Genomic DNA, 13,723 nt, shown 5'->3' with positions numbered 1-13,723 from the left:
GAACATAGTGGGGGAAGCACTGGTCTAAGGCAGTACTCCCCCAAATGTGGTCAGAACCACTTGCATTAAAATGCATATTCCTGGGACCCACCCTAGACCTATAGAAGCAGGGTCCAGGGGTAGGGCTCAAAATTTCACATTGGGAACCTTATGTGCCCCAAAGGTTACCAACGTAGCAGGGTCTAGGTTCCTGCCTCTTGTACCAGTGACCTAATTAATATCACACTTTCTTAGAAGTGGCTCCGTGTGGACAATAGAGCCTTGCTCTTTCATATCATGCCCATCAGGCAGCAGCGACTTGCAGGTAGTTTTGGGAACGGTGGTTTCACATCATCCTTCCCTGGGGAATAATTCTTAGTCCTGGAGAATTATCCTTGCAGAATCAAGATTCTGTGATTTAAAAAAGATCCATCTTCCTCATGTCACAGCTCTGAAATCTCTATCCCCAAAGTGAGCCTCAAGGTTTCATACATTTATTCATGAATTTCAGATCTTTTCTCCATTTGTTGCCTTTCCTCATGTCCACCTTCCTGATCTCATCACCTTCAATTCCTGCTGGATTTCTACGCAGATAAAGCTCTTAACTCCCTGCCCATTTGGGAGGGCGATGTGTGTGTGAATGAGATAACCCCTTCACTAGAGCCTGTCTGTCCCAGGAACACGAGGGGAAGGTCAAGATGAAACGGCCCTAGGGTGTGGCCTGGCTTACACCTCGTCATCACAGTTGAGGGGCTTCTCCAGTCGGTAGCCCTGGGGCAGCTTCTCGTACAGTTCTGCACATGTCATCCCGCAGTAGGGGGTGCCACCTGGAAGACAGACAACCACGTTGCCCTAAGCCCCTGCTAGTGTGGAAAGCAGTGTCACCTGCCCCGAGCCTCTCAAGCCGAGAGACTGGGAGAAAGGGTATGTCAAGGGAGGGTGCCCACCCAGCGTGATCTTCCTGTCTGAGCAAACCCACTGCACAGCCCCGCTGCACGTAGGCCTCCAACCACACCGCAGGGTGGCCATCCGCTCAGTGGAAAGATCCAGCACGGGGCTCCTTACTCACAGCGCTATTTCTCTTCCCCAAAGTCAGCCTGCCCAGCTCATCTAGTGTACCAGTGAGATGTTATCTTTTCCTACTTGGGAGTCTGCAGTTATGTTATCCACTTCCTTTTTGATCTATAATAGTTACTGCTCAATTTTAATTATAAAACATGCTTACTATAGAAAACTTGGAAAATACAAAAAAGTTAAGAAAGCAAGCAATAGTTTGTATTACTCTCTGTGTACTCCTTCCAGGTTTTTCATGGGTAATAGTTATAAAACTGGGATCCCAGCGTAAGGAAATTTCTGGATTTTGACATGCATGTTTCCACATGCTATTAAATGGCCTTCAGAAATGACTTTTCATGGCTGTGTAACATACCATCTTCAAGTTGTACAGGCAAACTTGCAATAGTTCTATGACATCCCTGCTCAGAGACAACCTCTAATGAATCTCCCAGCTACCAGGTTGTTAGTATGAAGCATGACATTAGATACAGGGCTCTCAAAAAAGAAACATGGGAACACACACACACAGACACAGAAACCTATCAAGTTCTATGTCCCAGTCCCACCTGTGCCACATCAAAACATAAAAATGGCACCTATGGAATGACACAGTGAGGGAGCACGGGAGGGGCCCAGTCCCATTGCCTGAAGTCTCACCTGGTAGATAAACATGGATACTCACCTAAACTAACGATCTCCCACAGTAGCACTCCGTAGGACCATCTGCAGGGGACACGACAGGGAAACCAGTAATCAAACAAGTTGACCAGTTAGTTTTCTGCCTCAAAAGTCAGGGTGATGGACGCTTTGCCAGAAAAGGAAATGTCAAACGTGGGCGCTCCCTAAGACAGGGCCCTGGCGTGGCATGTGTTTACCTCCTCTTGGGCCGATGGAAGGATTCTACCAGGGAAACCGCGTTAGAGCCCCCACTCGCTTTAGGCGGAGAACATGGGACGGTGCTGGGGACAGCAGGTGCAAGTCTAAGCTGAGAGATTGGGGTTAAAACCCAGCTCTGCCACCCTGGTACTCGTGTGACCTGGGACAAGTTACTGAACCTCTTGAGGCCTCTCAGTGTGTTCTGAAAGTGGGAACACCAACTGCTGCCTCTAAGCTCTGCAGAGAGGATGTGAGAGAACATACAAAAGGCACGTTGCATGCAGCGAGGATACGAGTACTCGCCAGCCGTCTGCCCTTCCCCAGGCAGAAGCTAAACTCCCTGGACAAGTCACCTCAACCCTCGAGGCCTCCGTTTTCTCCCGTCAATAAAGGTGTGAGCCACATGGCCTAGGTCTCACTCCCAACCCTCCCGTCCACCGGCAGCCTGACACTTGTCCCTGCAGGCTGAGAGCAGAGACGTGCTCTTGCTCTGGCCTGCCTTCTGTCCTTGCCACCTCAGACCCCCAGCAGCTAGTCTGGGCTGCCTCCACGCTCTGGGTCCTGTACGTTGAGGTCGGTCTGGGACTCGGAGCCACAGGAAGCCCCATATGCCCCTTGCCTCTCTACAGACTGAGAATTCACCACTTCTCCTTGACCGGCAGAAGGAAACCCACGGCCTGCTACCAATGGCCTTACACGATGAAAACGGTCTACTCTGAGGCTTCCTTTTGTAGACTATGAATTTATTTCCTGGGCTTACTGATGAGCTTTATTCCACAGAGGGACATCATAGTCCTGCTTCTCTTTAAGAACTCTGTCAAATGCTTATTTTCCTGGGGGGAAAAAATCCCTCAAAATAAAAGGCTTACTCACACGTCACTGTTGGTTGTATACACACTGTAATTCAGTGACTCGATTGCCATCCAGCGCACCGGGAGCCTTCCCTGGAGAGAGCAAAGTGAGAGAGCACTTAGGCAAGACAGGGACACTGCCCGGGGTGCGCAGCTTGCCTGGAGCTCTGCTTCACCCAGGCCCACGGGGAACTCCACTTGCAATTCCCCAGACACAAGGTATGGCGGACTCAGGGACTGCTGTTTCTGTACGTGCCACGCACAAGAGTGTTCTCAAATCCAAAGACATGCAAAGAGGATAAGCCCTGCTTGCTTCAAGGAGTCCCTGTGGCAGTTTTATATAAAGAAAAATAACAAGTGTAATTAGTGTGGGTATGTGTGCGTGTGGGTGGCTGTGGGCCTTCTTGGTAGGCATCCCATTTATTCACTTTGTGCCTCTCAGAGGCCCTCAGAGGTTTGAAAGGGGAGGGAGGCAGAGAAACCAAGAATTAAACTGTAATGTGGGAGAGGCTCTGGTGACCAACTGTGGCTGGAGGAGATGGGGAAGGCTTTCAGACAAGGGGACCTCGGAGCTAGGTCCTGTAAGATGTGTAGGTGTCATCAGGTGACTCGGGGGGAGGAGAGCTCAGACCAAAGGGAACTGTGTGCGTACACATCAGTGGAGGGGGAAATCGCTTCCCGTAGATACAGTTTACAATGGGTTTGGAGATGGCACGAGAGACACTCGCTCATCCTTTGGGGGCTTGGCCCTGACTCTGTCCAGGTTGTCCTCATTTCTTTAAGTCCAACCTGGGAAAAAGGAATGTGGACTGGACACTGGGAAGTTTGACTTCTATGTTTTAGTCCTAGTTTCACGGTGATTTGGGGCTCCCTCCCTAATGACCCACCCTAGGAATCACATGGGCCCTACTGAGAGATGGCTGCCTCCTTCCCAGGGATTTGTCCAAGCTCCAACAGTGGTGTTTCAGCCCACTTTAGCCAAGAGGTGGGGCAACATCAGGACTATGTGGGGGATCTTCTCAGCCCCCCTGAAACAGGAGCAGGCATTCTCCCAGGCCACCCATCCTGAGACCAGCCCTGTCCTGGACCCCAAAACTTCTCCTGAACGTGCCCTTGTCTCCTAGGTCTTTGTGAAGTAGTGATATTCTGAAGCTCTTTCTGATTTTAAGTCTGATTGGCACTTTACGGTTCAGTTATAAAACTATCTCTTCTCAAACCTACTTCTTCAGTGTGTCCTCAACATTCGCCTCCCTCCACTCCATGCCCACCCCTCCCAACTGCCCACCTGTTATCCTGGCTGCTGCTTCCCCTCCACAGGAATGCAGAGTCATTGACACTTTCTGTCTTGTCTTTGCTTTTATGTACCTGCTAGCTTCTGACCTCATCCCTCCCAATTACTAAGTTCCATGTTCGCTTTTTTATTTTTCTCATATGACATCTTTTGGATCTGTCCACTTCCACCTGTGCCCCTTGCTCTCTCACCGAAGTTCAGGCCACCATCGCCTCTTACCTGAGGATAACCTCTTAACTGATCTTCCTGCTTCAGAGTTTCACTCCCTAAGGATCAGTCCTCCTCACCATAGCCAGACTGATCACTCAAAATGGCAAATCCAGCCACATGGTTCCTTTTCTTAAAGTTCTTCAATGTTCCTTATTGTTCCAAGATCTCAAGTCCTTAACTGAATCCAAAATTTTTTAGCTGGAATTCAAGAATCTTCAAGAAGACCTTATAACCCCTGCCTCCTCCCACCTTGAATTTTAACTCTCCCTCTTCTCTGCATTACACTCCAGACACATTGAACTACTTGACCCCCAAATGTTTGCCTTTAGGTCTTTATATATACTGTACCCTCCAGGTACAATTCATTCCTGTATCTCCAATATCTATTTAACATTTGTAAAACCCAGGAGTTGGCCTCCTCCAGGGAGCCCTCATGACTGCCCACAGGCTCAGTTCAGTGTGCATTCCTCCTCTGTGCTCTCCTGGCCCTCAGCACTCACCAACTGTTGACAATTGTACATTGCGTGTCCGAGCTCTTTAAAAGTGGAGACTGTCTCAATTTCTGTTACCCCAAAACCTAGCACAAGAATGAAACACTCTAGTCATAAATAAATCGATGAGGGGCTGGATCTATCACGATAATAAAGCCCCAAATCACTTAGTACGTTAGTTTGCAAAACTTCCAATATTAGCATCACCTGGGGGCTTAAAAAACAAACAGAAACTGATGTAGGAGCCCCACCCCAAAATGACTGAATCATAGTATCTCGGCCTTAGGACTCAGCATCGGTACTTTTTGAAAGCTTCCCAGATGATTCTGAAGTGCAGAGAGTAAAAAATGGCTGGTTTAAACAGGAGGCCAGAGACGGTAGCCGCTCTGCCCTCTGGTGGTACCTGGCCACACTGCACCCTTCTTGCAGGGAGCTCGTTTCTCTCCATTCCCTCACCTTTCCTCTGCCTCGGCTGCCCCTTGGTCTTTCCTCCCAGACCCTCTGTGCTGCCACAGAACACTTCACCCAGCTGCTAGCAGACAGAATTAAGTTCTGACCCATCTAAGCGCTCTGCCCCTCTACGCATTTTCCCCAAACTCTCCAAGACTGCCGAAATCCCTGCCCTTTATGAAATGCCAAGCAAACTAGCATTTTCCCTGGGGATCTGAGGACAGCATCCAAATAAAATGTGTAGGTTGTGGGGCTAAACTGTGTCAGTGCCTCCACCCCGTCACCCAGAGCACCACAGCCCCCAAATGCCAGAGAGAAGGAAAGGGGCTCTGTGAAGGAGAGCGCAAGCCTCAGATGGCCCAGGAGAAACAGGGAGAGTGGGAGTAAATGGGTGAGTGGTGGGTCCTGCTTCTTTAAGACAAGCCCAGCCCCTCCTCAGAGAAACATTGCCCGCTTTGGGTCAAGCAAATTCAGAAAAGCTGATAAGAACAAGTGAAAAAAAGTATTGCGTGGAAGCCAGCCCTTGAGGAGGCGCCTACAGCATCTGAAAGCATTGACATTGATAAGTATCTAGGGTCCCACTGGATGTGTGTGATGGTCTCTAAGGGCCAAAGGGGCCCCACTTCAAACCCTTATCCAAAAAGGGACTGGAAAGATCCAAAATGGTTATGTTCACTGGCATAGTAAATATATAAAAATATGTATGTTTGTGGAAGGCAGTAAGTAAAGGAAAAATAAAATGTGTCAAGGGGGTGAACTATGGGGTCATTTGCTTTTCGAAACATTCTTGAATATTGTTTGTGTTATCTTGTCAGTAACTAAAATAAGTATATTGGGAAAAAAAACAACAAACCCTGAATAAGAGGATAAACAAAAGCCTGAGCCTGGCTGACGCACTTTGTTACCCACAAACATAAAGGATCATGTGAAAACTGCAGTAGTCCCAGGAAACCTGAGCCTGAGCAATGTCCGTCAGACCTAGGAAAGAGGGGCCATGCCACTGGGGTAGAGCGACCGAACACATACGACCACCACAGGAACTGTCAGCCCCAAGGCTCTGCACTTGCCCACCCACGCAGGGAAAGCAGAGGGCGGCGCCATGTTGTCAGCAGGGCTCTCAAGTCCCTGGGAGGGGCATTTCTGGGGCTTTATGATTTCCGCTGGGCCACAAAAGCAGAATGAGTCCAGCTTCCCTCCTACTGTAGTGACGTTATCCTGGGATCTTGTACTTGAAGATTAAATATCACTGTTTGGGAGAGGAGGTATCATCAGGCGAATGTGGATTTGATGTGGGCTTGGAGAGACAGTGGAAAACTTTTGGTGAAGAGAGAACTCTTCTGTGGGCTTTAGAAGTTACGAATTTCTCTCCAGGGCCTCCTTATGATTTAGGAACCTCATTAATTTATTTCCTTTGTATTTGGAAAGTTAAATGTCTTTTTTTTTTTTTTGCCCCTCCTATGCTTGCTGTGCATGAAGGGGGATTAAGGGAGCACCTCAGAGGTTTCTGGGTCTGACACTTAGGGGTCTGAACTGGATGCAGACCAGAGCCCCTGCACCATGAGGCTTGCATGTAGCATCCCTTGGCCACATGTGACGGTGGCTTTTCACTGGTAAATGTAGAGCCCTCAGTCATTTTAGGAATCAAAACTCTGAAAGGACGTTTGCTGGGCCCGGGCACTATCTCCTGGGGTAAAGAGCCAGGTGCCTAAGTCACCAAAGAACAGCAGTATTCCAAGAGAAGGGCCATTGGGAGAGGGAGGGGCCCTGGGAGGATGTTCTCAGGGTCTGCGCTCTGAACTTACCATCGTCTTTTTCACATATACTTCTTGACCTCGGGACAATCCAAAATCTGCTATTTTGGCTACATAGTTTTCACCAACTAAAATGTTCCTGGCAGCCAGATCCCTGTGGATAAACTGAAATTTTAAAAAACATCATGTATTTTCAGCACTTTTGCTTGTTCACTTCATTCTTCTGTCACAAAGCCACTGGGGCAAGAACTTTGGGAAATAGAGAAGAGAGGAATCCAAGTCCCTTAAAGTTCCTCTCCAGAATTTTCAGTGGATTCTGCCAAATGACCTGCCATGTCTTGGGAGAAGCATTTCAGGAAAAAAAAAAAAAAAAAGAAAGAAAGAAAGAAAAGAGAAAAAAAAAAAAGAAACCCAGATCACTAAATCTTCCTGTTGCCATGTAAGTCATCTGCTGTTATGCATCATTGGGACCCAGATGCAGCTAAGATGGGTTGAGGCACTTCACCAAATACATATGCTGAGATTCACTAAATACAGGGATTGTTAGTGTTCAGCCTTAACTTCTATATAAGTAGAACAGTAACAAAGAGATGAAAATTAGGGAGATACTAAGGGGAATTACTGGGGAGGAGGACTTGAAAAATGTGTAGATTTAACTCAACTCTGATTCTGGAGAGAATTTCAAAGGAAAAATGGCCACAGCAAGGTCCTCACAACAAACCTGTTTTTGGCTCAAGTAGTCCATACCCCGGGCCACGTCAGCTGCGAAATGGAGGAGCTGCTGGGAGGATAGCGTGGAGGCGGTGCTGTTGGCAATGGCGAAGGCCGGATCGGTCTCCAGCACTCGGCTCTTGCGTAGGAAGTCCAGGAGGTTTCCATGGGGGGCATATTCGATGGCCAAATACAGGTAGCCTTTGGGGAAAGGGAGAGACACCACCTTCTCAGTGGCCCTCAACAGCTGTGAAATTTCTGAGATGTCCAATGGTCCTGGGAACTGCTCATCACACTCGGTGTCTAAAAGCAACATGTCTAGCAGTACCAACCTTGGAAAGGCTGGTGACAGGAGAAAGAGAAGTTCCATGCTCCTGCCATGCTTAAAGGGCCCCATGCTTGAACCCAGGGTCTCCTCCTTCCCACTGCCCTCCCTCCCACCACCTGTGGACTAACATGGAGGCTTCCTGAATGCTTTCACCTACTCAGTAATAAGAGTGGAATGAAATCAACGTGTTTGCCTCCAGAAGATGTAGGACAGCTGGTCTCCATCACCTTTTATTTTTATTCAATATTGACTGAGAACTAATATGAGCTAGGCATGTTATTCCAGTCTCAGCTTTTCCTGAGGTTATTAAAAAAAAAAAAAAAAGATTCAGTATCCATGGCAGAAGGACCCACATCAGGTAACTTTCTCTCTCTTGCTTCTACTCCTCCCCGAAAACTCTCCTAAGTCACCGTATTGCTGATTAGCTTGCCGGTCAGCAGAGTCTAATGTCAGAGATTGCATTTTGCTTAGAGAAAACAGAAAGCACAAACTTTTAGAAAGACAAATAAAACAACGGGTTCCTCGAAAACATTATGGTCCATTGTCTTGGTTTTATTCCAAATTGTTTTTTTAATAAAGTTACTTTCTTTCATAAAAACATTGATCTCTAGAGTCAATGAAAAGTAGAGTGCTTTTATAGTCTTTTAAAGTTAAATTTTTTTGGTATGTCATTTTTTGAATTTAAAATGTCGAATGATTTTGAACTTCAATGACATTCTAAGACATTGAAATTCTGGCAAAAAAAAAAAAAACACCTAGCACTGTACTGTGTTGCACTGTAAGGCAAGATACATCTCAATGTTTTCTCACTTCCTTACTGAACTATAAATTTTAAGAGCCAACCAATTACATGCTAAGGTGATGACAGAGTAAAAATTTAAAAGATATATTTTTCTGTTGTTGGTGGTTACTTTTTTGTTGTTGTTAACTTTCATTTACTGCTGTCCCATGCTGATTACTCCTTTCAGGAAATAGCTCAAAAATAAATGTCATTACTTCATTATTTAACCTAAGGGACATGATCTGGCTTTCAGAATTACACCCTTATTGGATCACAGAATGATATATTGTTTGAAGCCCCAGTATTTTTAGTTTAATAAATTGAGGAAAAGGAAGTAGTCTCTTTTCTATTGTTGCTGTTTGTGCTGCAAAGTCAACAAGAGGCTGTCAGGTTTGTAAATAATTGCTGTGTGGAGCTTTTTTTGTGGGAGCGAACTTTTCCATGCGAAGTTAAGCGTAAGCATTGCTGCAGAACAATAAACCCAGGTAGCCTGGAGAAGTGAACTCATAGAAGTACTCAATAATATGTGAATCAATAATATAACTTGAACTTTAAGAGTATGTGTGACGGGCACCTGTGTGGCTCAGTCGGTTAAGCGACTGCCTTCGGCTCAGGTCATGATCCCGGGGTCCTGGGATCGAGTCCCACATCAGGCTCCCTGCTCAGCAGGGAGTCTGCTTCTCCCTCTGCCCCTCACCCTGTTCTCATGCTCTCTCTCTCAAAAAAAATAAAATCTTAAAAAAAAAAAAAAAAGTATGTGCGACATAGGATAGTTGTAAAGCTCCACTGTAATTGTACCAGTAATGGTTTTGGGAAAAAAGCTCAATCAGATATAAGCTTATTATTGTTCTTATTTTATCCTAATCATCACCAATGCTTCCACATCACAGTTGATTGTTGGCATTCATGGATTTAACATTCAGACTATCAGTGTCTTGAGTTTGGAGGGAAAAAGGTAAGCAATTAAAAAGAGCCAATGCACTTCTCTCTTCCTAATGCTGAAGGCTCCCCCAGTCTACCTAAGCAATAGTAGCTGAGGAAACCTCTGGATCAGCAAGGATGGGAGTGTGCAGCAACCATGGGTACCTTTGAGCAGTAATGATGAACCACATCAGAGGGCAAAAGATCCAACCTCGAGACCTACCTCGAAAAAAATGCCAAACCTCAGCACAATTTATAAATGGGACTAGACATTCAGATTGAAACTGCAACTTTAAAAAAAAAATAGGTGACATTCTTAAGATTATTATCTTTACTGATTTTAATATGGAATGTGCCTGTTTCAAAAAAAAAAAAATTCTGGCAGGAATGATAGGAAAAGAGCATCTTACCACGATGTTCACACGCTCCCAAGAGATTGATGATGTTTGGGTGGTGGCCAAGTTTACAGAGAACCTCCAGTTCCCCAGCGAAGTCCCTGTGGTCATCTTTAGAGGCGTATTCTGGGAAGAAAGTCAAGAGTTGTGATCCCTCTCTGTTAGGCCTCTTTAGAAACAACTGTCCTCTCCTGTTCCCTTCGGAGGACCTTCAGGGCACTGAGTCACTATCAGTTCTGGAAAACTGTACAGAAATCAGAGATTACTCTAGGAAGAGTACTTGGAACTGGTAACACTTTGGGCTGACGCTTCTTTGTTGTTGGGGGCTGTCCTGTGCACAGCAGGATGTATGGCAGCATCTCTGGCTTCTCCCGCTAGGTACCAGCAGCCCAACCAAAAATGGATCCAGACGCTGCTGAATGTCCCCCCAAGGGGCAAAACTATCCCTGGTTGAGAACCACTGCTTTAAACTTTTCCTTGTTTAAACTCTCAAATACCCTGTGAAATGACTTGATAAGAGTCTCTACCTATTCTAGCTAAAGCCGCTGTCCAGCAATAAATATGCTGAGCAAGAGAACCAAAGTTTCAGGGCAACAACACAAGGAATGCACACACCTTGCTTTCTTACAATAATTTTAACTTGCTTTTCCACAAACCAGTCCTGCTAAAATATAAACTCAAATCCAACAGCATTTTCATGGAAATGCTTGGTGGTCAGGAAACTGAATTGTGTTTGTTTCTGTTCTTTTCATCCTGTCTCTCCATTAGCACTTGGAGCAGAGGAAGAACCATCAGGTACCAACCAGGCTGAAGGGAAGGCTCTCTCTGGTTGATGCACAGACTGATCAGCCTTGATCAGTGACAGAGCACTCTTACTGTTTTTTTGAAAAATAACATTGCGTAGGAAAGGTGGGAGAGGGGGACAGTTGGGTGCTGGTGGCCCTGTGCATGCCTGAATGTGCTTGGAAATTATAAAATTTTTCATAAGGGTTACGGGTACCCATAAAACTAGCTAGTAGGCAATTCCAGCTCAGATACCCTGTTCATACCACAAGAAGCCCAAGGGTCAATGCCTTGGGAGCATTTTTAAAATGAAGTTATTTATAAGGAGGCTGTCCTCCTACTTCAGTAATTGTCCTCCTTTGAATGCATCACTCTCCCTATAGACAGTTTCTGCCCTGACGCCCCATTTAAGCTATTTCACCTCTTCACATGGGCATGAGACAATCAGGCTCAGGTCAGATTTTAAAAGCCCTGGTTTTACAAGATTCTATACCCTGTTTCCTCATACTATCCTTTCTGTTCCCCCAAATTCCTCGTGACTAACGTAGCAAAACAGGAAAGAGATTTATGGATATTAAGCAAAATTGTGTGTGTTCATGTGTGTGTGTGTGTGTTTGAAACATACTACTATCTCTAAACACAGACACTATTTTATTTGTTTTATTTTATTTCTTTTCTGTCAACGCTGCAATAAGCAGCAATGATTTAATTAGATTTAGGGTTAATTCCAACTTTAGGCTCAATATTGCCATCAGAAAGGAAAACCTATCAGCAACCTTACAGAGCCTGCATTGTGAAGCTAACCAACAACAGGGAGTTAATGAAATTCCCTGCTCTAACACATGACTTTCCAAGCCCTCATGCTAGACAAGCAACACTGCAGCTTCATAGTCAAGCCACGCGTAAACTGCTCCTTCACACAAAAGAGAACACAGCCAGGACCGCCAGTGAGCTAGTCACTCTGCTTTCTCAGATGATGTTTATTAGCCATTTTGGTAAGTGGGTAGGCACCAAGCAGTCCTGAGATGAACACAACTGGAAAAGATGTAGATCTTCTGATCTTGGATCAGCAGTTTTCAAACTTGAGCATACAGAAGAATCACAGAGCACGCTCGTTAAGAACACAGATTCTCGCGTGTCCCCCCAGAAATTCACATACACTGGACCCGACAAAGGGAGAGGCCAAGCAGATGCATTTCTAACAACATCTCTGGGAGATTTGATGCAGATAATCCATGAAGACAGTGGTTTGCAAAGTGTGGTCCCCAAACCCTCAGCATCAGCATCACCTGTGAGCTAATTAGAAATGCAAATCCTCTGGTCCTGCCCCAGACTTGCTGAATCAGAAACCAGGGTGGACCCCAACAATCTGTTTTTAACAAGCCTTCCAGGTGATTCTGATACACACTCAATTTTGAGAACCAAGTGCATCAAGAGAAACAACAGCGCTCCCCTAAAGTTAGAAGTGTGTGACAGAGAATCTATATTCTCACATCCCAATGAGTCAAGACATTGGCATTTAAACAACTCATGCCTTCATATGTATGTCCTGACCCTATCACTAGCTGACCTCAAAGGAACTATCACCTGCCATTGCACAGAACAGCTGTCTTTGACATCATGCCAATTTTTTGTTTAAATAATGTAAGGCCATAGCGGAAAGATTCAACAGGAAGTCAAGTTTTCTCCCCACCCTAGTGAAATGCTGACTTGATCTGGTCAAGCACTGACCTTTCATCCTCTTGATGGCAGCGTCCATCCGTAACCCATCCTTCTTGATGCGCGCCTTAAGAACCTGGCCAAAATTACCCTCCCCGATCACATCTTGAAATTTGATGTCATTCCAGTCAAGCACTGGATAAATTGTAGGATCCGGGTTGTTTTTGGCCTTCCTGTTCAGGGCCAGAGTTCCTGAGTTGAACTGCACAGCTGGTTCTTCCCTCTGGAGAAACAATATTTTCATGGTTTTGTGTCAGGATTTTTCATAATTCTAATGTGCCTAAATACTCCTGGCTTGTATCCCATACCAGGTAAAACAAGAAATTGTCTATCTAATTCCAGAATGCAGATGGAAATAGGTTTCAGCTAACAGGCTGTCTATAGGGCTACATGAGCTAATTCCAGGCCTCAGGTGGAAGGCATGCTACAATCGATTAACAATGTCTGCAGAATGCAAGCATAGGGGAATAACAGCAGGTATGCCACAGGATGGCACATCCCCAAGTTAGTCACGCTTGAGTTTCTACTGAGCTGTGGAATGAGCAGGTGTTCAGTTCTGATTTGGAAAAGAACTCAGAGATCCCGTCTGGGGCAGTAACAGGCCGTGCCTCACTAAGAGCTCTCCTTGCATTGTCTTGGCCTATTCTTGACTCTTACTCTGACTTATCCTGAACCTTAGAACCTCTCAAGCCCACTCTGCAGCAGACTCTGGCCCCAGGATGACAGAGGCTTATAGTCAAACCCAACATAGCATCACCTTTTCTCCTGAGTTTGAGAGGGTGCTGACATATCATGACAAAGCTACAGTGCACCTAGCCCCCTTGCTGGTCTTTCCTCTCCAGTGACAGCCTGAGTTGAGTCAGCTCTGGCATAGAGTCAGATAACAACACTCCCCTTGTCCTCCAAGGAGGGGAATCTCAGGGATTTGTGGACATGAAGCTGTACCTCCTCTGGAATGTGTAATTGTACTCAATGTTTTATACATGGAATTGATAAATTGGGTACAAATTTATCTTTCAGGCTATGGCATACCAAAGAACTCAAACAGGGTGTATATTGGTCAGGTATGATTTTGTAAACCTTGGTTACTAGTCAAAATTTCTAGATGAAAGAATGAGGCAGTGCCAGGT

The 13,723-nt window shown here is 45.7% G+C and overlaps 1 protein-coding gene across 5 annotated transcripts in view; it reads right to left on the bottom strand.

Moving 5' to 3' along the window:
* Positions 1-13,723, bottom strand: part of TEK (TEK receptor tyrosine kinase) — a 106,712-nt gene that overhangs the window by 13,375 nt on the left and 79,614 nt on the right. For all 5 annotated transcript variants that reach the window (XR_010407775.1, XM_045882503.3, XM_045882504.3 and 2 more), the window contains 7 exons: positions 12,606-12,816; positions 10,107-10,217; positions 7,677-7,867; positions 7,007-7,120; positions 2,785-2,855; positions 1,718-1,758; positions 710-806 (listed from right to left, as the gene is read on the bottom strand). Coding sequence is in view for 4 of the 5 variants with exons in the window: in XM_045882503.3 (XP_045738459.1) it covers positions 710-806; positions 1,718-1,758; positions 2,785-2,855; positions 7,007-7,120; positions 7,677-7,867; positions 10,107-10,217; positions 12,606-12,816 (836 nt within the window). In the remaining variant the exon portion in view is untranslated. The remainder of the gene's footprint in view (positions 1-709; positions 807-1,717; positions 1,759-2,784; positions 2,856-7,006; positions 7,121-7,676; positions 7,868-10,106; positions 10,218-12,605; positions 12,817-13,723) is intronic.

This window comes from Mirounga angustirostris, unplaced genomic scaffold, assembly GCF_029215605.1.
Source record: "Mirounga angustirostris isolate CCGP_5_RB_7025 unplaced genomic scaffold, mMirAng1.0.hap1 SCAF_15, whole genome shotgun sequence".
NCBI classification, from domain to species: domain Eukaryota; kingdom Metazoa; phylum Chordata; class Mammalia; order Carnivora; family Phocidae; genus Mirounga; species Mirounga angustirostris.
Note: the sequence above shows the minus strand (reverse complement) of the source record. Positions and strands in the feature narration are given on the sequence as shown.